This window comes from Bos taurus, chromosome 21 (assembly GCF_002263795.3).
Source record: "Bos taurus isolate L1 Dominette 01449 registration number 42190680 breed Hereford chromosome 21, ARS-UCD2.0, whole genome shotgun sequence".
NCBI lineage: Eukaryota > Metazoa > Chordata > Mammalia > Artiodactyla > Bovidae > Bos > Bos taurus.
Genome location: NC_037348.1, coordinates 61,672,157 through 61,696,896, shown reverse-complemented (window position 1 = coordinate 61,696,896; position 24,740 = coordinate 61,672,157). Strand labels below are relative to the sequence as shown.

The 24,740-nt window shown below is 37.8% G+C and overlaps 1 protein-coding gene across 1 annotated transcript in view; it reads right to left on the bottom strand.

Moving 5' to 3' along the window:
* The window catches only part of VRK1 (VRK serine/threonine kinase 1), a gene marked incomplete at its 5' end in the record, with an annotated part of 46,152 nt that extends 25,393 nt beyond the window's left edge, over positions 1 to 20,759 (bottom strand). The window contains 7 exon segments of the mRNA NM_001038224.2: positions 25 to 157; positions 2,508 to 2,600; positions 2,720 to 2,828; positions 6,841 to 6,928; positions 7,813 to 7,882; positions 15,873 to 15,928; positions 20,595 to 20,759. Coding sequence (NP_001033313.1) covers positions 25 to 157; positions 2,508 to 2,600; positions 2,720 to 2,828; positions 6,841 to 6,928; positions 7,813 to 7,882; positions 15,873 to 15,928; positions 20,595 to 20,754 — 709 coding nt within the window.
* Positions 20,760 to 24,740: the final 3,981 nt, after the last annotated feature.

Below are 24,740 nucleotides of genomic sequence, written 5' to 3'. Positions count from 1 at the left end.
CTAGTTCAGGTGCCTCAGACGTACCCACGCCATTGTGCGCGTCGATGCTGGTGAATTCAACTGTGCCATCATGACATCTTTTGGGGTCTTCTTTGTATTCCTTATGAGTCCCTTCTGGGCAGTATCGATAAGCAAGGCCATAGTCTACCAAGTACACCTACAAATGTCCAAGCACCAAGATAAATTAAAGCCTGTAAAGCTCAGAAACAGAATGCTGTCACTGGAGGGCAGATTCACCCACAAAGCCACACTATGACACCCCACGTTTGATCCAACACGCGAACAACATCAAGTACTTAATTGTGAAATACCTTTTATTTAAAGAAAAACATTAAATGACCTACGTAGCTACAGTGAAGGTAATACCACCTGACTTCCTTACGCAAGTATGTGCTTTACTTGTAATAATCTTGTCTCCTCAATTTGAGCAAGGATCATAAATCATACACTTTTTCTTATGGCATCGAAAACAAAACTGAGCAGAGTAAACCATCAATACTTGTTGCGATACAACTGCCACACGCTGAGTGCAAGTGCTAACTCAGCTGGCACATGGCGTGTTAGCTTTTCCTCTCTTTACTTATAGAATAACCAAGTATCGATTCACTTCATAAAAATATTTTCAAGATTATAATGATGACCTGAAGATCTTTTAGATGAGGCTCTTGGGTACATTTAAATAGTATATGTTAAAGTCAAGTCTTCATAATTAAAACTAAATTTTAATATAATGTATACACATATCTATGGGAATATACATGTACATCTGATTAGCATACAAAGCTAATAAATTTGGCTTTCCTCTGTCCCAGAGCCACATATTACATCTCCAACTCCAGGTAACTGTCTTGCAGATGTATGCATCTGGTCACAGGAGGGAAGTGAAGTAAAAATATGGGTCTGGATTGAGCACATACATCTAATACTAAAAAAATTATCCCATCCAAAGCATATGCCCAAAGGATAGCCAAGCTGCAAAAATATTTCCACCTGAACAAAAGGCAGCATGTTTTAGTCAACTGTAAAAAGAAATTATATTTGTATTTATTAACATAAGTCTGGTCTACTTCAATTAACGGAATCCTTACCATTCAGGTTCTTAGCTGTGTATTGTTTGCTTGCTTATTTTTAACCTAAATGCAAATAAAGTAAGCTGCCTGGAAATTCTGTGGCTGCCTTTAGGACTTCTCCATTAGCCTGCTCTAACCAGCAACTTCCTTCTGTGGTACCTACATAGCTCCTTACAGCCACCATAACAGAGAGAGGGAAGGGGAGGACAGGAAAAGAAAGGGGAGCCAAAGGAGAAAGGGAAAGCTAAGCAAGAGGAAGTCAAAGTCAGGCCTAAGACAAAGAAGAAAAAAGTACAGTATACTGACTCAACACACCTAAAGTGCCCAAGTGTCCCTTTCTTATACAAGCTCAAGTTAAGAAGTGAGAATACACATAAAACGGATTAAACACAGAGGCCCAACTATGTGCTGGAGAAGACTTCAACTTCAACTTCAACTAAACCTGTGCTGGAGAAGACTCTTGAGAGTCCCTTGCAGTGCAAGGAGACCCAACCAGTCCATCCTAAAGGACATCAGTCCTGGGTGTTCATTGGAAGGACTGATGTTGAAGCTGAAACTCCAATACTTTGACCACCTCATGTGAAGAGCTGACTCACTAGAAAAGACCCTGATGCTGGGAGTGATTGGGGGCAGGAGGAGAAGGGGACGACAGAGGATGAGATGGTTGGATGGCATCACCAACTCTATGGACGTGGGTTTGGGTGGACTCCAGGAGCTGGTGATGGACAGGGAGGCCTGGTGTGCTGCGGGTTATGGGGTCGCAAAGAGTCGGACACGACTGAGCGACTGAACTGAACTGAAACCTGACTTTTACCAAAATCATGGAGTCAGCTTCAGGAAAATTATAAACCCCTCTAACTCCAACTAAATTGACCCAAATAAAGGTATAATAACATCAGCCTTTCTATTTTCCTTAAAAAGTAAAAATTATAAAGTGAATGTAATAAGCTTAAAAAAATGCATATTTCAATTCCAAACCCTATACAAATTTAGACAGCTAAGATATTTCTGTAAACCAGTTGATTTCAATAATCAACATGTTAAAGACCAAATTTTCCAAGTAACAGAACACTTACATTTGATGGATTTCTTGAACAAAGGAAATAAAAAAAACGACAAAGCAGACAGGCAAACATAATTCATTGGTGCACTATGTAATTTTAAGCTTCCACCCCCAAATAGCTATTTGAAATTCATTTTGTATCACAAGTACTTCTTCTGAATATTATTTAGGGCAAAATAGCCAACTTGATAAAGTGCCAACAAATCGCATCAAAAATGTAGAATGTTAACTAGATAAAAGTGTCAAGAAGAAATATTATTATTACCATATCTACTTCAAAAAGTAAAACTTCTGCATGGGTTCAAAAGTTCATAGCAACTGTATTTGTTTTCAAACAACAGGTTAAACAGTAGAAATTAAAGTTATAAAACTACCTGGTCAGGATTCTTGTAGCTGAGAAGAAGATTTGAGGCCTTGATATCTCCGTGTACATACTCATGCTCATGAATATATTCCAGAATATCCAGCTATGAAAGCATCATATACAATAAATTAATGCAGTACCTGACACCAACCAGCAGAGGACCAAGCGTCAACACAACTAGCCTTTACTGGATTAAAAACGAGAAGAATGTAGCTCACATACAATTCTTAAGCTTAGCTGCAAGACAGTTTTCCGAGAAAATCTTTTGGCATTTGCTTCATATATTTTCTGAAGGTCACTCCCAAAGCGATCTATTATCATAAATCTGTAACTAAAGACAAACAAGAAAAGTCAATGAACAGAATGTAACTCAGGAAAACCTACTTTGCCATGACTACTCTCCTTTCAAAGTAATTTTTTTCAAGGCAATGTTTAGTAAGAAAGTAAAAAGTGAAAGGAAAGAAAGACATCTGAAATTAGTTCTTCCAATGAAAAATCTCAAGAGCTGCAAGGGCTGTACTGGTTTTGCCTTTTATCTTAGGGGCCTCCTGGTCTCAACAAGTTACGTGAGACAGCATTCATTGCAAGGAAAAAACACCCACAGAAAGAAGACAACAGACACTTTACAGTAAAGATAATAAAATAATCTGAGTAAGGCTGATATCACTGATTTTTGTCATAGTTAAAGTTAATTTATACTTCTGGATATCAGCTTCCTGTCTGTGACTGTTCTCTATTTTTAAGGGACATTTTAGCAGTATTAACATTCTGTTAAAATCAAGACTGTCAAGAGATGCTGTAACAAAAGCTAAATGCAATAAAACTGCTTAAATGGTATAAAAGAATTGTATACTAAGTACTCGACAGACAAGATTTGGGGAATAGTAAATGTACCAGAAAAACATAGAGATTTTCAGTTTTGCCACAAAACCAACTGTCACCTTGGCCAAGTCACATTTCTTGGTTGGGCCCCAATCTGCATAGGTGTCGAACAAGCCAGTAGGGCCTCGCGCTTTCTAAGGTCTTTTCCAGCACCCAAACTCCACGACTCAATAACCATACATATGTTTCTGTACGCTGTGCATACAGCGTACTTCAGGGCACTGAAAAGCATCACCTAGTCGCAGTGACATGGTTCATCTTTTGCTCTGTGAACCACTTTTATCTTTATAGTTTTCCAAATTCTGAGCTGTCTAGTTAAACCACTCGATAAATCAATAAAAAACCAAGATGTATCAAACACTCAAAATGAAGCTATTTTCTAATGGGAAAAAGATTAATAATCACTGTAACAACAACAGCTGGCATTTACTGAAATAGGAGAATGGCCCTATTCTAAGCACTTTAGATGTATTAATGTCAGTGCATTTAAACCTCCCATCACCCTGATGAGGTAGGCACCCCCAGGAGCCCCATTTTACAGCAGAAGAAAACTAATCATTGGTCATTTGTCCTCTAGGAAGTGGTAAATTCACATTTTTGACCATCACACTAAATATATCAAAATAAATAAACATAAGTAGGACACAAAAATCTTACATATTTTAGGTTTCTAAGATAAAAATACAGTATGACAATTCTATAGGAAAAAGGAAGAGCTAACAGTTAAAAGGCAATATGCCAAATAAAAAATCCAAGATTCTACCTATTCTTGAACTGGAAAAGAATTAGAGATCCTTCTAAACATCTTTTAATAAAAGAATTAACATTTATAGAGGCAAAGTTATTTGTCCAAAGTCATGTAATTAGTCAGTGGCAAAATGTCTTAATTTTTCTAAGACCTTCAGTACCCCGACCTCAAACATAATAAAGAGGGAACACTGATGCTGACTTCCTGATTTCCTCTGTACAATAGGTTTTGAGAGGTTGAGGGAGGAAACCAAGGACTCACGGATGTGTTTGTTTTTACAAATGAGTGATATGATTGTGTAATTATTATAAAATAACGTGTAGGTAATGAAAAAATACAGCCTCTGCTGACACTCTGAAAGGGAGCTGAAGCACACGGAGTTTAATTCTACTGGAGATCTATTAACACATCACAGGACGTGGAGCTCTGTTTTTATTCACAGATCACCCCACCACTACTCTCAACAATTCCTCCCTCTTCTCACCATGTCTGAACTACCCACATCAAATGAAGCAAGATTCTGTCTACTGCACAGAAATCGACCACGTTCTTCCACAAAATTATTTCTACCAGAGCACTAAAAGAAAAGCTACTTCCAAGTAACTTCTCTAAAGTAAAACCACTGGTGTATACTTTCCTAGGGACTTGAATACAACAATGCAAATAATGGGAATCTATAAACCAGCATAAATGATTTAATAATGAAAGCAGCCAACATTTTTACGAGCCTAACACTGTGCTAAGCACTATATTCACATCACTTCAGATGAGTTACAGGAGGAAGTAAGGATTTCTGGCAGGGGAGGAGGGCGGGAAGGAGTCTTACTTTTTTTTTTTACTTTTCTAAGAACTAAAATGATTATTTCTTAAGAGCTTCAACCTAAAAAGTAAATCATTACCTTACGGGTGATGTACCTTCCCATTCAGAAGATATCTGCAGCCAACTCTACGTCACAAAAGACACGGGCTCAGTGGTAAGGTCACCAGGAGTCAATGGGGGGTCAGCTGTACGTCAGACGTGTCTGTTCCTTGAGTAAGCACCTGCAGTAGCTTCCAGCCACCTATCGCACACAGGCTCCAAACAGCCCTTTCTCCCGTGTCTTCATTACCTGCCTCAGCCTCTTTCTCCAAGTCATTTCCTTCTCTTTCTCATGTGTGTGCAATCACCCTTTCTTTGTTAAAGACAGATGGCCACGAGGCCACCCCGAAGGCCAGAAGCCTACTCTGCCCGTGTTCAGGTCATTCCCCGCTTGAGATGCTATTCCTTGTCTACAGTGCTTTTCTAAACCAGCAGTTCTTAATATTTAAGGGATTAAAGACCCCCTTGAGAGTAAAGCTAACATGTACACATTCTAACAGCTTTACATTTAATACTCTTTATTATGTGGGTAGGTGTTACTCTGCTTCACAGATGTGGTAACGGAGACAAGGAGTAACGTACCCAGTCACACACATTTTAAGGGGCAAAGCACAGATTTGAAACCAAGTGTCTGTGTCTAGTCTGCTCTATACTATTTCTCTAAAAAATTTCATGAAAACTACAGAAACTTGTCCCAAAAAAACTATAACAAAATACTATCTGGCCATTCCCCGGAGTTGCTGGGCTCCCTGGGTTCCAGGATCAGAACTTCCCAGTGCAGAGCGCTGGCCGCCCACCAGCAGCTCCTCTAATCTCCATCTTGTCCGGCGGAGCCCCGCTCGGGTTCAGGCTCTCTGTCCTCTCCCCTGTCTCATCGCTGTGACCACTCTGCCCTTGCCAGTGGCTGGTTTAAGAATGAGCACTGATAAAACTCCAACAAAGAAAACATGGAGGAATGCCGGGCACAAGACCCCTGGGAATGGTTTCCCTGCCAGGAAACTGAAACTCATGCGAAGCAACCGTATTTTCTGCTGTGGGGGACTGTCTGCATGTGAAGTCTAGAAATGGGCAGTCACCGTGAGACTGCACAATGGAGAATTAACAGAGAACAAAGCCAAGATAAAGGAACCGGGGCACCTGATGGTGACTTAAAGAGAGCTGAGTCAGTTTTATCTTTACCTGCAGCTGAGAGCATCCTAACCAGTACATCCCAGTTCCAACCAAAACGACTCTCCGAATCTCAGCTACCAGCACTGCTGAATGACACTCTATTCATTCAATCAAATATTTTTTAAAGTGTCAATTATGCATCAAAAGCATTGGAGGTTTCCTCCAACTCAACTCTGCCAACAATGTCCTCTCCTCTCTGAATTCCTAAGACACACACGAGGCAGAATCCCACAATTTGGCACTTAAACTGGTCTCTGGTTGTTTCAAACAACTTTGCTTTTCTCATCAGCTAGACTGAAACCTCATCAAGGCGGGCAGATTATGCTGATGTCTCTAACAGGAAATGCCATGTTGAAGCCCGAGGGCTCCCTTTGACATAAGCAACATGAGGTTTTCTCTTTGCTTATTCATTATTAAGGGGAAAAAACAAAAAACAAAAACACAGGCACTTTTGGCTTTGTGTTCCTACTCGTCAGCTGGGTTCCAGGCAGCTGCTACCACTTGGGACAAGCCCCCCAGACGAGAGAGAACACTGTGTTCATCTCGGCAGGAGACACTCCACACAACCCAGGTGAAGGCTGAGCAGTACTGCAGGTAGGTGCTCAGTACATAACTCTTGACTAATCAAACTGAACAATAAATGCTCAAAATGGGAGGAGAAAAACAAAACACACATGTTTTTACCTTTTTCCATTTTTGTCATGTAGACCAGACCCCCAATACTTAGGGACACCCAGGTACTTCAGTTTATGGGTACGGATCCATTTTTGAACTACAAGTTAAAACACATGCTTGTGATTTCAGTTTTGTTATACATAAGCAGGTTTTTATATCTTCAAGAACAGAATGCGTAAGATTCCACCTTAATTCACAAAAAATAAGTGAACAGTACATAATAACCAATAAATGAAAAGTACTTTACAACTGAAACATTTTTATCAACCTACAAAATTGTGCTATCCTGCCCTAAATGTTGTCTTAAAATGAAAAATCTGCAAAAGACATTTTTTTTTAAAGTCAAACCACAGTACTGCCATTAAGATTAATATCTCCAATTACCTAAGTGTTTACTTGTTTCCACAGAGTCTTACTTTTTGCCTCATTCTAAAGGTCCTCAGCCAGGAAATCAAGCTCGAGGAGAGACAGAGCCTCTAGAAAGATTCTCAAACCCAATACCAGCCTACCAGGAGACTCCCTGGATCTGAGAGGGTATGGGACAGGGGAAGGGGACAGGAGGACAGGCAGGATCGGGGCAGTGGGAAGAGACCTTGCCCTCTCCCTTGGCGGTCTGTTCTAGTTCCTCGTGACGGCAACCCTGCAAGTCATGGTCTCCAGAACTTAGGAAAACACTCAAAAGAAGGTTTGGAGATCCCTGAGCCATTCTCATGGGTTAGGGCTAACTCTCAGTTTTTAACACTATGTCCTAAATCATATATTATTTATTAACTCTGTATTATCAACATAAGTGAAATCTTATCATAGCAAATCCATTAAGAGATCAAAATTCTTTCACACAAATCTCAATAAATACAATCTGTAAAGTAAAAAATAACAAAACCATACTGCTCTCATCTTGGCTTAAAACAAAAAACAAAGCCAGCGGTCACTTTAAAAGCGCACACACACGTGTACTGTATTGGGTACTGTGTTTCTTACTTTGTTCTGGTTTGGCAGCTCGCTGGTAGAACTTTAATTCAGTAAAAAGAGGTCCATTATCACTGGGTTCCTTAAAATAAAAGAGTTCGTTAGTACACACAGTAGTTAAAATTACTGAGTAATTTTCAATGAACCTTCAAAAAACACTAATACATCAATTTTTCTTTTCAAACTCTTTGTGACTCCATGGACTGTTCCCCCAACAGGCTCCTTTGTCCATGGAATTATCCAGACAAGAATACTAGAGTGAGCAGCCATTCCCTTCTTCAGGGGATCTTCCCAACCCAGGAACCGAACCTGGGTTTCCTGCATTGTAGGCGGATTCTTTACCATCTGAGCCACCTAGGAAGCCCTCTTCCAACAGTATGATTTTGATATTTCAGTTTATAAACTATGTTTGAGATTAAGTAAAACGCTTGAGTATGTTTCAGATAGTCTCAGAAGAGTCCATAAGTCTTGTATTTCTCAGGGTTCATTTCTACATGTGGTAAACGATACAAAATCAGATATACAGCCTAATCTTTGCAGAAATTTAAGAAAACTTTTTAACCTTATTTTCACCATTATTAAACTGTCTCTTAAGCAAAGATCAGCAACCATGTTAACTGTTTCACCAAGGGGCTACAAGATTATTTCTGAGATTTAACAAAAATTTCAACACCTGATTTAACCCATTAGTGGCAAAATCCCATTCCTTTCCAATTTCTCATCACAGTTATATCCAACACCAAAACTGGCAGGAAACCAATCTTATCACAAAGACAAGTGTTCTGGAACCCCAGAGCAAGCAAGCATGTCCAGGTGACTAGATCCTTTGTCTTCATTCCTATGATTTTGAAGGAGGGAAGCCTACAATTTATTCCCCGCATGATAATTTAAAGTTCAGAAGGAAATGAGGCTCAACAAACACTGTTTTCCACCAATGTTAGTGAACTATAATACTCATTTCTTATTTTAAGGGATATGAACAGTTAAAATTATTTGTAAAGAGGCTTATATTCATAAAAAAGTACTTGAAAAATAAGAAACATCAGCCTGTTGGGAGTTTTGCCTAGCTAAATAAATCTGGGATGGTGGGAAACATAATTTTGTGAACTTTCTAAATAGTAAATTTTGTCTAATAAAACTGATCAGTATTTAATGTTTGATAGTTTATGTTGATATTATCTTAATTATTAACAGTCTAAAAAATTTTGAAAAGTATCAAATTTTCAAATAAGGAGGCTAATATTTCTAAACTAATTTTAGGGCTGTTTTCTTTTGGAGAAGTTCAGGAAGAAAGTTATTTCAGTCAGAATGTCTGTGTAACTGGAGTTTCAGGGTCAGTGGAGCATTAGAAGAAGCGGTAAGAGAAGTCTACTACCTTATCAGAGAGAGAATTTGAAGAAATATGTAGATTTCCACAAATATGCAAATACTTAATATATGTTCACGTTTTCTTTATTCAAGATACTCTCACTGTCAGAGAAGTTAATTTTGCTCCTTAAAGTTTAAACAAAACTAGTCTAAATACACAGTTTATTATCTCAGATTTCCTGTTATTCAGAAGAATAGAAATCCCTAGTTAAAGTACTTACAGGAAGATTGATTAGACAATATGCAGAGTCAGGCAGTAGCCACTAAGAGTAAGTATTCCACAGCAAAAGAGCAACATACATAACACTGGGATCAGAACTGGAAAATAAGCTAGCCTTATTTGTTACAGGCAAGCTTTGGAAGAGACTGGTACACACGGGCTGTACACCATGTATTAAGAAGTAGAAACTGACCAGTATACTAAGGTGTGCCAAATCACTACCTTGTGGACTCACAACCGCAAGTTTTGCCATAACCTGTAGTTCTTTTCCTTGCAGCAATGGGAGCTAGACAGACACTTGTGAATGCTTAGAGCCCATGGCTGAGAACAGGCCTGCAGGAGGAGTAACAGATTCAGTGTAAGAAATGGAAATTCAGGAGAGGAATTTTGGGAAGCATCTCCCCAAAGGCTAACTTTTAGAGTAGCTCATAACTCAGGTTTGAAAGGAGTTTCCTAAGACACATTCCTGGCTTATTACCATCTGTATAAAATTCTGATTTATTCAGTTTCAACCTATGTCATATCAACTTTAATTTTCAAGCTTTCCTTCAGGCAATAATTTATTAAACTTATAATAATAAGAATCAACCTATATAAATCAAGCTATTATATTGAAAGTCCCATTACAATAAAGACTCTTTGATCTCATTTCATCCTTTTTTCTAATTCAATAAAATTCCATTATAACAAAATAAAGGACCTACTTCCTTGGCACTGCACTCCAGCCAAAGCAAGCTATTTCTGTTGAAGAAAATACCTTAACTCATAACTAAAAATTTTATTAACATACTTCAAATCTAAAATACTTTGCCAACTCTATAATAGCCAAGATTTAGAAAAGAAATTGGGACTGACATTTTAACTAGAATATCACTAAACGTTTCTTTAAGACTTCTAAGTGTCAAAATGAAGATGACAACAGAAAAAAAATTAAAATGTGATATATTTCAACGGCACCATCTAAAAGCAACTGGCTGCCATTTAAAAATGAAGCTGTATAAAGTTTCTCCTTCCTACCAAAAAATTATGATATATGAATTGAAAATTCAGGTCACTTCTCATAACATCAGTGTAGGAAATTAAACATCAGTCTTCACCTTCTTTCCAGAGAACTTCAGACTACAGATATCTATTAGTACATGCTGGCAACAGACTATAACATAAAGAACTGTTAGAATATAAGATCCCAAAGCCTGACCTCTACCCCAGTTCTGCTACTAGCTCACTGACATGACCACAAAGGGGGACTGAATGAAGTAATCCATTATACAATCTGTTAACAAGGAAACACAAAAGGAGGGACTTCCCTGGTGGTTCAGTGGTTAAGAATCCACCTTGCAGTGCAGGGGACATGGGTTCAATCCCTGGTCAGGGAACTAAGATCCCACATGCTGACAGGCAACTAAGCCCAGGCACCATGACTAGAGAGAAACTTGCCTGCCACACCAAAAGAGCGAGAGTGCCACAACTAAGACCCCATACAAATAAATATTTTTTTTTTTAAATACACAAAAAGACGTTTTTCTCCTTGCATTATCCAATTTACCATTTCTCTCTACACGTTTACTTTCCTGAAATAAAATACAGAGAGTGCCTCTCAGGTCTCCATCACCAGTGCCCTAGCACCATGAGTCCAGGACCACTCCCGTAAGTCAGTAAGGGCGAACCAGACCCGGTCACTGAGGAGGACAGAGACTATACCTGCTGCTGCTGCTGCTGCTGAGTCACTTCAGTCGTGTCCGACTCTCTGCGACCCCACAGACGGCAGCCCACCAGGCTCCCCCATCCCTGGGATTCTCCAGGCAAGAACACTGGAGTGGGTTGCCATTGCCTTCTCCAATGCATGAAAGTGAAAAGTGAAAGTGAAGTCGCTCAGTCGTGTCCGACTCTTAGCGACCCCATGGACTGTAGCCCACCAGGCTCCTCCGTCCATGAGATTTGCCAGGCAAGAGTACTGGAGTGGGGTGCCATCGCCTTCTCTGGAGACTATACCTAGCATATACCTAAACATCTGTCTTAAATGTGTTAGTCGTTACTTCACTTCAAGACCAAATGTAAGAAATGCATGGATTAGTATTTGGAGCTCTTGTGCACACCCGTTAACACTGCAAGTGCAGTAATCAAATGTTCCAACCAGGCTTCCACACGGAGACCGAAACCCTACCAGAAGCACAGGGTACCTGGTGCCCCCAGGGAATAAAAGGATACCAGGCAAAGATAAGCACGGGCATGAGCACAGGATCCCACTGAAGACTTCAGAACTACGGTGCTCTAGGCGCCAGACCCCACCAGTGGCTCTCAATCTTGATGTATAACAGAATTTCTTGAGGAGACTTTACTAAAAATACCGATAACCCAGCCCTGCACTTGGAGATTGTAATTATCCTGTGTAACCAGAGCTGAAACCACTGTTTGATTTGATATGCTATTAAATTATTAAGTCTAATTTCACATTAAAAATCAATTTGCCTTTATTTCTTAAACAATTTTTTTCTTTCTCTAAAGATAAAATACCAATTCACTTTAGAAAATCTGGAAATACTATATTTTCTTTCTATATATAGCTATTTTATACAATTACCTGTGTATTATAGTTTTATATCTTGCTTTTTTGGGTAATTAATTACGAAGTTTCCCCCAAAGAATAGGACTTGTTCTTTGAAAAAAATGGTATTTAATAGCTCCTGATGTTTAACAAGCAAATGTTCATAAACAGTTCTGATCTTAATACTGGAAAGAGGTGATAGTCATTTCACATGTTTGTATTTGATGAATCATTCTGACTTCTACAAAGCTCTATGAGAATAAAAGAACTGTAGATAAGTAATGAACAGAGCTATGGCGCTGCCTATCACAAGACAAATCACAGACAGGCCTACGCTAGAAGGCACAGACAAGAAACAGAAATAGGTGCATCAGGAAGTTACAAGGTGGTAAGCAATTATGGCCAAAAAGTTTTGAAAAGAATAAAACAGGCATTTAAGGGTGGCATAAAGAAAACAAATTTTAAAACAAGGTCCTTAAAATCTAGTTGGGGAGATAAAATTAACACCTAAAAACTAAAACAAGTAGTGCCATGAGAAGGATATCACCAAGTGAAATTGTAAAACAGATGGAAATATACAGAACGGGCCTCCCGCGGTTTAACGGAGTTCAGGAAAGACAGGTATGAGGGAAGACGACCAACAGCAATCACTAAACCAGCTCTTAGAGAGGGAAAAAAAGTCAACATTATTTTGCTTATGGCATTCTTCCAGGATCACAGACAAACCAGGACATTGAAAATGTTACTGAAATATTAAATGCAAGAGAGAAATCAGCTGAATATTGATCATCGCCCTAATTATAAAGGGAAGACGTAATATGGGCGAATGGGAGTGGAACCAAATTAGGAGACAGGAGACAGAGGCCTGAACCAGGGGTGATGACAAATGGCTTTTAACTTAGAAATGTAATTTGCTACCTTAAGCAGTGAGGATATACTTGTTTCTGCCCATTTTCTTTCATAATTCTGTAAGCAAAAAAGACACTGACTAACAAATAAAATTCTTAGAACTACTCACAGTGAAGAATATTGTAAGCCTAAAATAAAACATACTTTAAAGAAGCTAAGGTTACACAGAAGAAAAAGAGACATGGTTACACAGCAGCCCCACCTACAAGCCGTGGCTCAGGCACTTTCCTCTGAGACCTGGAGATAACCGTGCAGGTAAAGCAGCCGCCTGGTGGTCAGAGGCAACCGTATTTTCTGAACCCCACTATTATGACAAGTTCATAAGGGGACTTGTTTTTTTCCCACAGTGGAAACTATTTAAAGATCCTAAGAAGAAACTCATCTTACCCATAGATTTTAATATTTTAATTTGTCGTATCAAAGACAAATGCAGATAATATTCCATGCAAATTCAATGCAAATGACCCAATTTAATAGTACAAACTTTTGTTCCTCTGACATAGCAGCAAACTAAGTATTTCAAAGGAATTTAATACATGAGAAGGAAGAAAAATCCAAAACGAAAAGGCATAAAGAAAAGTGAAATGGCAGGGGAAACAAACCAACCACACTCACTTTAAGGTTACCCACGTTGCTTCCACCCACGGGCATGACGGAATAGCTGGGATCCAATTAGCCCTCTCACAGTAAACAAATATGAACACTGGACAAAATACAGGAAAATGACTATCCTCAGACATCTGACAAAATAGGCAGTACAGGACTGTGACTTCTAAAGGACCGGAGACAAGCAAATGAGCCCCAAGACAGGACACTTGAGATGCTGTGGGGCCAGAAGGGGAGACCAAGCTCAGTACGCCAAGAAGCCTGACACCGACACCACACAAGGAGATGAGAGATGCTTTCATTGCAGGAATATTAGGAAAAATTAACAACCAATATCCCTCATGAACAAAGATGCAAAAATCCTTAATGAAATATTAGCACATCAATTCCAGCATTATGCAAAAAGCATAATACACCGTAACTAACTGGAGTGTCTGATAAGAATACAAAGTCAGTTTACCATCCAAATATCAATCAATATAAATGCCACATTAACAAAATAAAAGAAGAAAATCCTACGATTCATCTCAAAAGATGCAGAAAAAGTATTCAGAAAATAAACAGGCAAACCGCAAACTATGAGAAAAGATTTACAACACATGTATTTAAGAAAGGACTTGTATGCAGAATAACTCTTACACTGAATTATAAAAAGCAAAACTAGTTATTAACAAAAAGAGGGGGAAGGGCGGTACCAGAAGACCACAGAAGACTGAAGAGGCTCCACAAAGGAAAATATATAAATTGTCAATAATCATAATGCACAAGTGCTCACAACCAGTCAGCAAGTAAATATAAGCTAAAACTATGAAGACACTACTACATTTCTGATATCACAGTCCCAACAAACCAACAACATACCTGACAATTCCAAGTGTTAAAGGGGACACAGAGCAGCTGGAATTCTCACACGTTACTGGTGGCTGTGTAAAATAGTAACAACCACTTTCGAAATCTGGCTAGTACTTTCTTATAAATTTAAATATGCACCTTCCCTATAAACCAGTAATTCTAGGTACTGATCCAAGAAAAACAGTGACCAGAGTATTTACAGAAGGTCTACTTATAAGAGCCCAAAACTGGAAACAATCCAAACGTCTATCAACAGGAAATAGAAAACTAAGTCTAATATAGCTACCGTATAATACTACGACATAAAGACTGACCAAGCAACTGAGATGCCAACAAGATACCCGAGCCTTTAAAACACTATGCTGAGCATAAGTAGTAAGAGGCAAAACAGAATGTACTGCATAAATACCATTTATAGGACATTCTAGAAACAATCCACAGGGAGGAAGGAAACTCAGACAAGTGGTTTCCTCCACGGTGATCAGAAAATGACACCAGAATCTTTTGGGAACGATAGAAATGCTCTGTATTTTAACAGAGGTAGGATTATACAGGCATATGCACTTGTCAAAAAGGATTCAAATTGTTTATTTCATATCTATTTCCTTATAAAAACTATACGTGAATAAAAACTTGGTGAACACAATCAAAAAACAACTCAGATCCAAGAGTTATTAACTCAAACGAGATCAAATATATTCTTTTTTTAAAAAAAAGACAGTAAAATAAATCAATCAAAAAACCTTGAGGTAATTCTAATTCCAGAAATCTGTAGCCTTTAGGGAAAAAAGCAGCGCTGGGGGGACTTTGTGGTAATCTGCCCAAATAAGAGACCCTGTTACTTCTTCTATTTAACAAAAACGTGTTCTTTACACACAATGAAGAATTTTGAGAGGGGAGTTACAAATGCTGGTAAGCAAAAAGATGCATACGCATACACCTTCACTTACTAACAAATAGTAGTTAAAATGCTTGTTAGTGCCAATATATAAATTGACCTGGCTATTCAGAGTATGTCTATGTTAGACAAGATATTGTCTGCCTTTACCCATTACAAACTAATTTCAACATCAGGGTAGCAAAAAGAAGTTTCAAAGTGACCACAAATAAATAACTATTTCCTAAAATGAAAGGGGAAGGAAAGATAACGGGAAATAAAAAGAAAAACTGACCAAGTGTAAGTTCAGAAGCAAATGCATGACAAAATACAATAAAGCTCATTAAAGTAGTATCATCTTGTAGGATATAAAGAAGCATCTCATCTACTATGAATATAGCTGAAATAAAATGAAGGAGCTGAGTGTCCCTACCCCACACCCACAAGCCTCCAGCCTTCACTCCTTTCCCACAAATACTAGTGCCACTAAATGCAAGAGAGGGGAGAGAGCTTCTGAATTCAAATTATTTAGAACTATAAAGCTATGTTTGGTCTCACTTAATAATTATGAATCATTATTAAAAATGCAGTACCTTATGGTTTAATTAATTCTAGTTATTAAAAAGAATGTTTTACAAAATAAATACAACTAAATCAACAGAAAAGAAAAAAATCAGCTAGAAACATTTCCTTACCACTTTTACAACACAGGGTGCATCGTTGCCCACGGATTTTGAAGAATTCATATCAGCTGTTTGAAAAAGTGACATATATGATATCAGAACAAGAAGTAGCACTATTATAGCCTTTTACTAACCCTTTATTAATATTTAGATCTGTATATCTATAACCTTTTGGTAGAATAAATTTCAGTTCCCAAATATGTGTCTCAGGATATCATTACTGCCTATTTCCATCAATTTTAAGACTTTTTTCCCACAATTTAACATGTCTGAAATTGGAAGTCATCTTACAATTGCTGCTATTTTCAATGTGATCATCAATTAAGTATGGAAAACTGAGTTAAAGATTTCTTTAATTCAAAAGTACTCCTGGTCTTTGATATGCTAATATATGCTCTGAATTCCCAAGAGGATGATAACTAATACAATTTCTTAAATTTAACAAACTAGGGAATCCTTTTAAGAAGTAGCATTAGGAAGGTAAGAAGAGAGGGAGCTAAAGTTCTAAAAAGCACTCGTTTGGGGTAAAGGTAACTTCTCTAGAACAGTGGCTCAGGATATTGGCACTAGACTTTTGAAATGCCATCCAGAGTAATTTTAATGTGGCTGTCGTATTATTTTGTGCAAATAAGAAGCATAGTTGCCCTAAAATGCTGAATTAGGAAAATAAGGTTTGCCATGCTCATTAAACACATATTTTTTTACCAGATAGCTATTACATGCCAGTTTCTATGAAACTGATTTAGCAATGAACAGGAGCAAACAATCTCTACTTTTATGATGCTAACATTTCAGTAGTTGGACACAGACAACGATTAAAATATAAAGTATATTTGATGGCAGTAAGTGCAAGAGAAAGAAAAATTAAGCAGGAAAGGAAGGTAGAGAGTTGCAAGTTAGTAAAAGGAAACTCAGTGACAGGGTGTCACTAGAGCAATGGTCTGGAGACAGTGAGGGACGGAGCCATGGAAATAATCTGGGAGAACATTCCAGGCAGTCCAGTGCAAAGGCCTACATGTGCCCGGAGAAGAACAAGTGAGGTGCAAAGTAACAGAGCACAGATCAGAAAAGCAGCAGAGAACAAATACAAAGACAGGCGACCTAAAGCTGTGGCTATGAATGCAACGGCGAGCCACTGGAAGCTGGAGAAGAGAAATGGTAAGCTCAGACTGATTTTCTAAAGAATTCTGCGAGTGGCTTTGTGGAGAACGGAGGGTGGACAGTAAGAGCAGAGCAGAGAGTTAGTTAGGCTATCAGAATACGCTGGGTGAGGAATGGTAGCAGCGTGAACCAGAGCAGCAGCACACAAGGCGGTGGTAAGTGGTCGGATTGTGGACATATTTTCAAAGAAGAGCCAACAAGATTTGCTGATGAATTAGATGCAGAGGGTAAGGCGGGGTGGAGGGGAGAGGCCAGGATGACTCCAGGTTTTTGGCCTGAGCAACCAGAAAGAGGAAGTTGCTACTTGCTATGACAGAAAACTGCAGGAGGAGCTGGTGTTTTGGGGTCTCTTAAGTTTGAGATGCTTATTAAACATCCAAGTTCAGGTGTTAAACAGGCAGCTGATGTACAAGTCCTGAGTTCAGAAGAGTGGTCCAAGTTGGATAAAGAAATTTGAGAGTCAACACAGAAATGCTATTCATTCAAAGTCATGAAACTGGAAGGGCCCCTAGGGAATGAGTATAGACAGAGGAAAGAAGAAGTCCTAGGACTGGGCCCTAAGGCATTCTCACATAAGAAGCTGAAGAGATGCGGAGGGACAGGCAAAGGAAACGGAGAAGACACCAATCAGCTGGAAAGCAGCAGTACTGTGAAAAGGCTGTAGCTAAAATACTTCAGACAACAGAAGGAACACCAAGCCATACAAATGGCTAAATGGGCAAAAGAGGTCTGGGCTCCTTAAGGAACACTCCTGCTGGGTGACTGCATCACCCAGACGCTGAATTAATAACAGAGCAAAGTTAAATTTTTTAAAATAAGGATTTAATGCACAAAGTGTTAAAATGAGGATAGTATCCCAAAAATACTGCACAATTCAAAGGGGGAAAGGGAAGTTCAATAATTCATTCAAACATATACTGAAAAATATGCCAGATACCAGGAAACAATAAGAAGAGTTGTTTCACTGCCAAGGAGGACATATTTATTTTGAGAAAAACAAAATTTCAGTGCAGTGTGAAACACACTATGAAAGGGTTAACAGAGGAGCATTGTAATCAGATACCACCTGCCCTAAGGTCAGCTTTGGAAAAATAAAGCAAAAGAAACATCACCTACAAAGATCAGGAGGCAAAGGGCAGCATGCTAGTCAAAGATAGATTCTGAGGAAATAAAAGGGATGAAGAAAAAAGTTACATAGGGACCAGACTGCGTGGAAGGCCTGGGATGCCATTCTCAAAGTCTGGCACTTCATCCTAAGGTCCCTGGGGGAGCCATCGGAGAAGCATCAAATAAACAGAGTAGATCACTCAAGCTACAATGTGAATAACAGGATGCAAGAGGGCAGGGCTGAGCAGAGAAAATTCACTGCTATAGTGAGAATCCAGACAAGACGTGAAAATGACCTGAACCCAGGCAGAACCAGCAAAAGAGAGGGAGAAATGAATGTATCTGAGAAGTCTCATAGCGGAAGCAACAGCACCAGCTGAAATACCAGGAAGATTAGAGTAATAACACTTGAGAATGCTTTCCAGTATCTTGCTTGAGGGGTGTCATTCAATCAGATCATCCTCTCTTGATCCTGACAGAATCACAAGATGGAAGAGGATGATATACATTTTAGACATGCCTGTGGGTCATCCAGAGATCCCTTGTAGGGTACTGACTATGGGCTTGGACTCAAGGGACCAAGTAAGTCCTTGGCTACTAATAAAAGATATGGAAATCAACAAAAAGAGACAACAGAAGCCAAGAGACTCGATGAGATCACTCAAAGAGACTACACAGAAGGCAAAGTGAGCTGAGAGCACCGAGGTAGCTACAAAGACGACTGAGCACGTCGAGAGGTAGGAGGAAGACCACAGGTGAAGGTGTGTATTATGAAAGACAACGGGACCCGTGTTTATGAGGAGAAGGTGAACCGTATCAAACGCTGCAGGAAGCATCTAAACAAAAAAGCAGTCTTTTAGCAGAAACTGCTGGTGATGTTGAAAATGGCTGTTTTGGGGTCAGTGGGCAGAGAGAGATAAAGTGGAGGCTGCAATACTGAAGCAAACTCCTTTTCCAGATCAATCTAGTTTTTAAAAAGTGAAAGCTTTATTACAGAAATCTGTCAAACCATTGATTATTAAAAATACTATTAGATGGCACTTTCTGATGAGAAATACCAATACAGATAAAACAGGTGGCACACATGCAAAGCAAGTTGCAAATTTGCCAAAAGCAACTTAACTAACACAAAGTGAAGAATTTACTTGCTTTAAGATAAGTTCCCATTCCTAACATAGGAAGTCTTCAGTATACACATTCTGCAGTAGAGCGAGCTTACAGAATTGTCAAAAATACAGACCTGGCTAGCTACAGCTACTAACCTTTCATGACTTAGGAAGGCTTTCAGTTTAAGTCAGATAGTCTAGGTCCCTGGGATGGGTTTGGTTCTGAATAAAACTAAAGGAACAATTTATTTCCCCTAAGACAGGTGCCACTGATCTAGAGACACAGTATTTATAAAATACAGTAAAGTGCTGGTTTTCAAACTATGTTTCATGAACATACCTCTAGAGACTGCAGCTAACCAACTACAACTCATTGGTCCTGGCTGAGTTAGACCCCTCTTGACTAAGAGCAGCTGCTCTTTCATCTATGTCAGCGGTTCTCAAACTTTCCCAGGCATCTACCTGCACCACGTGCAGGGCTTTTTCAGTCACAGGGATATACCTTCTCCCTGTAGCTGCTGATTCGTGGGTCTGGGGTGGGACTCGAGTGTGCACTTCTAACAAGTTTTCACACGATGCTAATCTAGTATTAATAGTAGTATTGTCAGGAAGATGTTGCTTGAAAGAAAAAGAAAGTTTTTAAAAACAAGATTTTATAAACCTCATACAGAAATTTAATAAATAAAGTTTAGAGGAGTAAGAATATATAATAGAAAAGTCAGAGAGAAATATCAAAAGCAATCATTAAATGCACTGTATCAATACTAATATTCTAAGAGAAACAGCTTTAGAAGCAATCAGGTAAAATGTTTTTCAAATGAACAAATTAGCTAACTTATAGTATCTCAGGGTTCCACAATGGGTCCCCTAAAATTTAAATAATGTGCTAATTAAATAGCACATTTCAGACTTAATATGCAATTTTTAGGTCATTCTCTTAAATTCCACCATGATGACTATTAAGGCTGCAGAGAAAGAAAAAATATCCATACCTATTAAAGATATGAAAAAATCTCCAAATTACACTAAACAAACGGAATGTATCCTAATTGGGTGGAGGTGGGGAAAGAAAGATATGGCTTTTTTGGGGTCTCAAAGGAGATTAACATCATATAGAATATCTATGAAATATAAAGCCTATGCTCACTACGGGCAACACTAGAGATGTCTTATCCTCTATTTCTACTGTGATTAAATCAACCGTCTTCTCCACTCCCACGTCAGAGAGGTACTTTTGCCTAATAATATTATGTTGACGTAGACTATTAGGAGCATCCTGTAAAACCTGCAATTAAGGAAATATTTTGATAACAAACTTGTAAATCTTTGGACTGACAATCAGAAGTAGTAGAATACTTACCAAGATATATACAACCAAAGCCACCTTGGCCAATGGGAGACCCCAGTTTCCATTCCTTTTTGTTCATATCAGTGATTATCTCTCCGGCTGCAAAATGTTCTGCAAGACGTCTCTTTGCAGGGCCCTGTCTTCCAGCCTGAGCTGCTTTTACACGAGGCATTTTCACTATAAAACAAAGCAACACTCAAAATTATAATCCTGGAAAAGTTGACAATGTTTTCACTGAGGAAAGCTTTCTATGCAAAGATGCTATTCAAATTCCTACTTACTCCAAACTTTAAATAAAGGACTCATAAGTGCTCAATTCTATTTATCTCTTAACTTGGAAGAGGAAGCAATAAGCAACATGATCCATGCAATTACTTGCTAGAAAATATTTAAAGTTCCAGTGGTATAAATCATCAATGACTAAAAATGCTATTTAATGCTAACAGTGTATGGAGGTGGTATGTAATTTCAAACTCTTAAGAATAACCTATTTTAATCTACTAATTGAAAAATATTTAAAACAAACAGTTTTCAGGATTCTATAGTTCCTTAAAACTATATTATAGATATAGTAAAGAAAGAGATTGATAAAAGCTGTAAGGTAGTCTGCAACATCTGAAATGGCTATTCAGATAAACGATGTCTGTTAAAATTTGACAATTTACGTAAGTAGTTTTGTTTTGAGCCTGGATATTCTAAACACATACACACCACATTAGACTGGAAAATTTAAGCAAGTATCTACCCACTATCATTCTACATACACAAACTCCATTTATGCAAATGCTCTTTATTAATTTATTGGGAAATTTTTAAATTTAACTTTTCCTGACAGAGTACTGATATATATCTTCATTGTCTATATCCTAAGTTAACAAAAAAACCTCAAAATAAATGAATGTGCTTGTTATTTCTTCGTACCAATCAATTCTCTTAATGTGTTTGTAATCATTAAAAAGAGTTTCCTGAATGGAATTTCAGTGCAACCATAATAGCCCATATTCGAAACACCAAAAAAAGGTGATTTTGACAACTACAGTTAAACAGATTGAGTATAATAACTAAAACACACAGTACTATCAAATACTAAAAGGAATGCCTTCTAAATTTTATCAACTTTATCAAACCACCAGAGTAATCTCCTATTAATTTCCTTACAGCATTCAAGACAGTCTAAATGATTTAATTAGAGAAGATTCCTGAAATTTAAAAAAATAAATGTGAAACTACAAAATGAAAGATCACACCCACATACTAATCAACCCAGGATGATCAGCTCTAAGATACAACCTAGTCTGGTAAAATTACTGAAATTAACAATAAAAGAAAATATTCTTTGTGCTTCCAGGCCAAAAAGAAGATATTCTGCAAGGAAAGTAAAATCACATTGTCATCACATTGACAGCAACACTTTATGCCAGGAAAAAAGGGAAGTAACATATTTAAGACTCAAGGAATGAAAATACGAACCAAAGACTCTATACTCAATTAAATTTCAAGTCTAAAGACTTCAAAGTGTTATCAACATAGAAATGAGGGAAAGGAGTAAGAATCTACTAGAAAGCAAGTCTCAGATACACCAAATGACTAAAGAAACATCACTGTAAGAACTGACAGTGAGCAGTAAATAGATAATTATTTGCAGAACTGAGTCTCAACAAGGGTTATAAAGGAGATGATAGAGTATATAATAGGTATATGTTCTGACAATGCAGACATAGTACAACTGCAAAAAACAGGAAAACAAGCTGAAAAAAATCAACTTTCGCTCATATTGTGATGATCCTTGGTTTTGTTAACTAGGGATATTATAGGCAGACATGGAATAATGCAAATGAATAATTATGTGATGTTTTAATTCTACCATTGCTGTGTCCTTAAAAAACAGGATTCAAATATGGAAGGGGATGCAGATGAAAGAAGAGGCAGGATTGTATTTGGAAGTATCGTTTTTAATTCAAAAGGTAATTTTCTCTTTTACAGAAAGAATATATATATATATAAACACACACAGATATATACCTCTGTATTCCCAAGCCCTATTCACAAAAAGAAAAGCTGAGAAAAAGAAACAACACAGTAGCAAACAAAGAGCATTCCTAGTACACAAACTGTATTCTTGAAATACTATTTCCTGTTAAAACGGCGCCTTGAACAAATTACTGATTTCAGGTCTGGAGCTAGAAATATACAAGATAATCTTGGAAGATCTCGTCATTTCTAGATGTCAAGAACGCTATCAAAAACTACTAGAGTTATGTCAGATATGTCTAGGGAGTCAACCTGGAAGATGCTACCACTAACCAAAGATGATCCAATTTGAGTCAATAAAGATAATAACCATAATGGATTAAAACACACAAAATGGGTAAATCGAAGAGTTTATAACAGTAACAAAACTTAAGTGGTCACCTCCAGAGGATAGCAAGAAACCACTCAATTTTGAAAACCAGTGAATAAAGGGAAACAATCAAGCATCCATCCTTCCTTTCCTATATGAATTGTACCACTAGGTAACCAAATAGAAGATGAAGAGAAATTTCTCTTTACACAGAAAAATTTCAGCTAGTAAATGAGTAAGAATGGTTTTAGCTTAATCCCACTTCCACCTCCTAATGAATTAACGGATCCAGACATTGAGCACTGATAGACACTAACATCAAAAGGAGAGAACTATTCAGACAGTATATGCTTCCTGATAAAAGAAGACGCCACTAGCCATGAAGAAATCCTGCCAAAAAAGAAATAATAAACAAACAGAGCCTGAATCTGATTCAGCCTATCAATTCACAGGATATGAAGGGACCAGAAGAATACGATAAACTATGACACGGGAATGCAATCAGCAGAATTCTAACTGCGGGAAGGAAACCCTTATGGTGCATATGACCTCACTTCTTCAACAGATAAAGGAGGAAAAAAGAGATGGGGGAGAAGAAAACTACATTTTAAAAGACTTCAAAGCATATCTAACAAAATCTGGCAAATCTAAACCACAGTGTTGAGGGATACACATTTGAATGATAAAACTATAAAGAAAAGAAAGCCATTACCAAAAAAGCTGGAGTTGACTTTGGGGAAGCATAAGAAAGTTGGGATTTGGATGGCGTCCATGGTGGGCACATTTTTCTTGACGTAAGTGGTGGTTATGATAAAATTCCCTCGGATTCATTATGTCTGTATGTGCATAATAAGGTTTTCTGAATTGTGACATATTTTATGGTTTTAAACTTTATTTTACTTTTTTTTTAGGATACCTTTTTATTTATTATTTATTATTATTTTTTTTTTTACAATATTGTATTGGTTTTGCCATACAAATGACTGTTCCTATAATTAACAATCACCAAGAGATCAAAATTGGAAATCCTTTCATACTCTATGAGCTTGGTCCAATCACACATACACACACAAAAAGATTCCAAAGTAAAACCTGTACTTCATTTCCTGTGAACTATTGGTGGCCTTTTGCTTTTTTATTCATGGGCACTCCTTATATATTTTATATGTATTAAAGAAATTAGTTCTTGGCGTTACAACTAATCTTCCCAATTTATTTGTCTTTTGACATTGTTTATTTTCAGTTTTGGAGTTTTATGTCATCCTTAGAAAGACCTCTCCCAGTAAAATTATTTGTTTTTTTTTTTTTTTCAAACATCTCCTATGTTTTCCTTTAGTTATCTTATGGTTTCATAAAATTCTTTGCTAATTTTTTTGTCTGTCTACACTTATACTGGTATAAAATATGAGGTGGGAATCCAGCTTTTTTTCCCTTTTAGTCAGTCATCCATACACATTAGGGAGATGCACAAGTATTGGAGAAACCCACTCCAGTGTTCTCGCCTGGAGAATCCCATGGACAGAGGAGCCTGGTGAGCTACAGTCCATGGGGTCTCAAGAGTTAGACACGACCTAGCGACTAAACCACCACCATATATATCAAACCAACCCAAGTAAACTAACTATAGAAAACAGTTCATATAACTTGTATAATGTAGGTCCTTTGTATCACCAGTTTCTTTGGAATGGAATGGAATGGAAAGTTGGTTTCTAGTTAGTATTTGAAACTAACCTCATCCTTGGGTTAAAACTTCCCTCATACCTCCAGACTACTCCACATGAATGTGAAGAAATCACTGACATATACTCTGCTGCTCT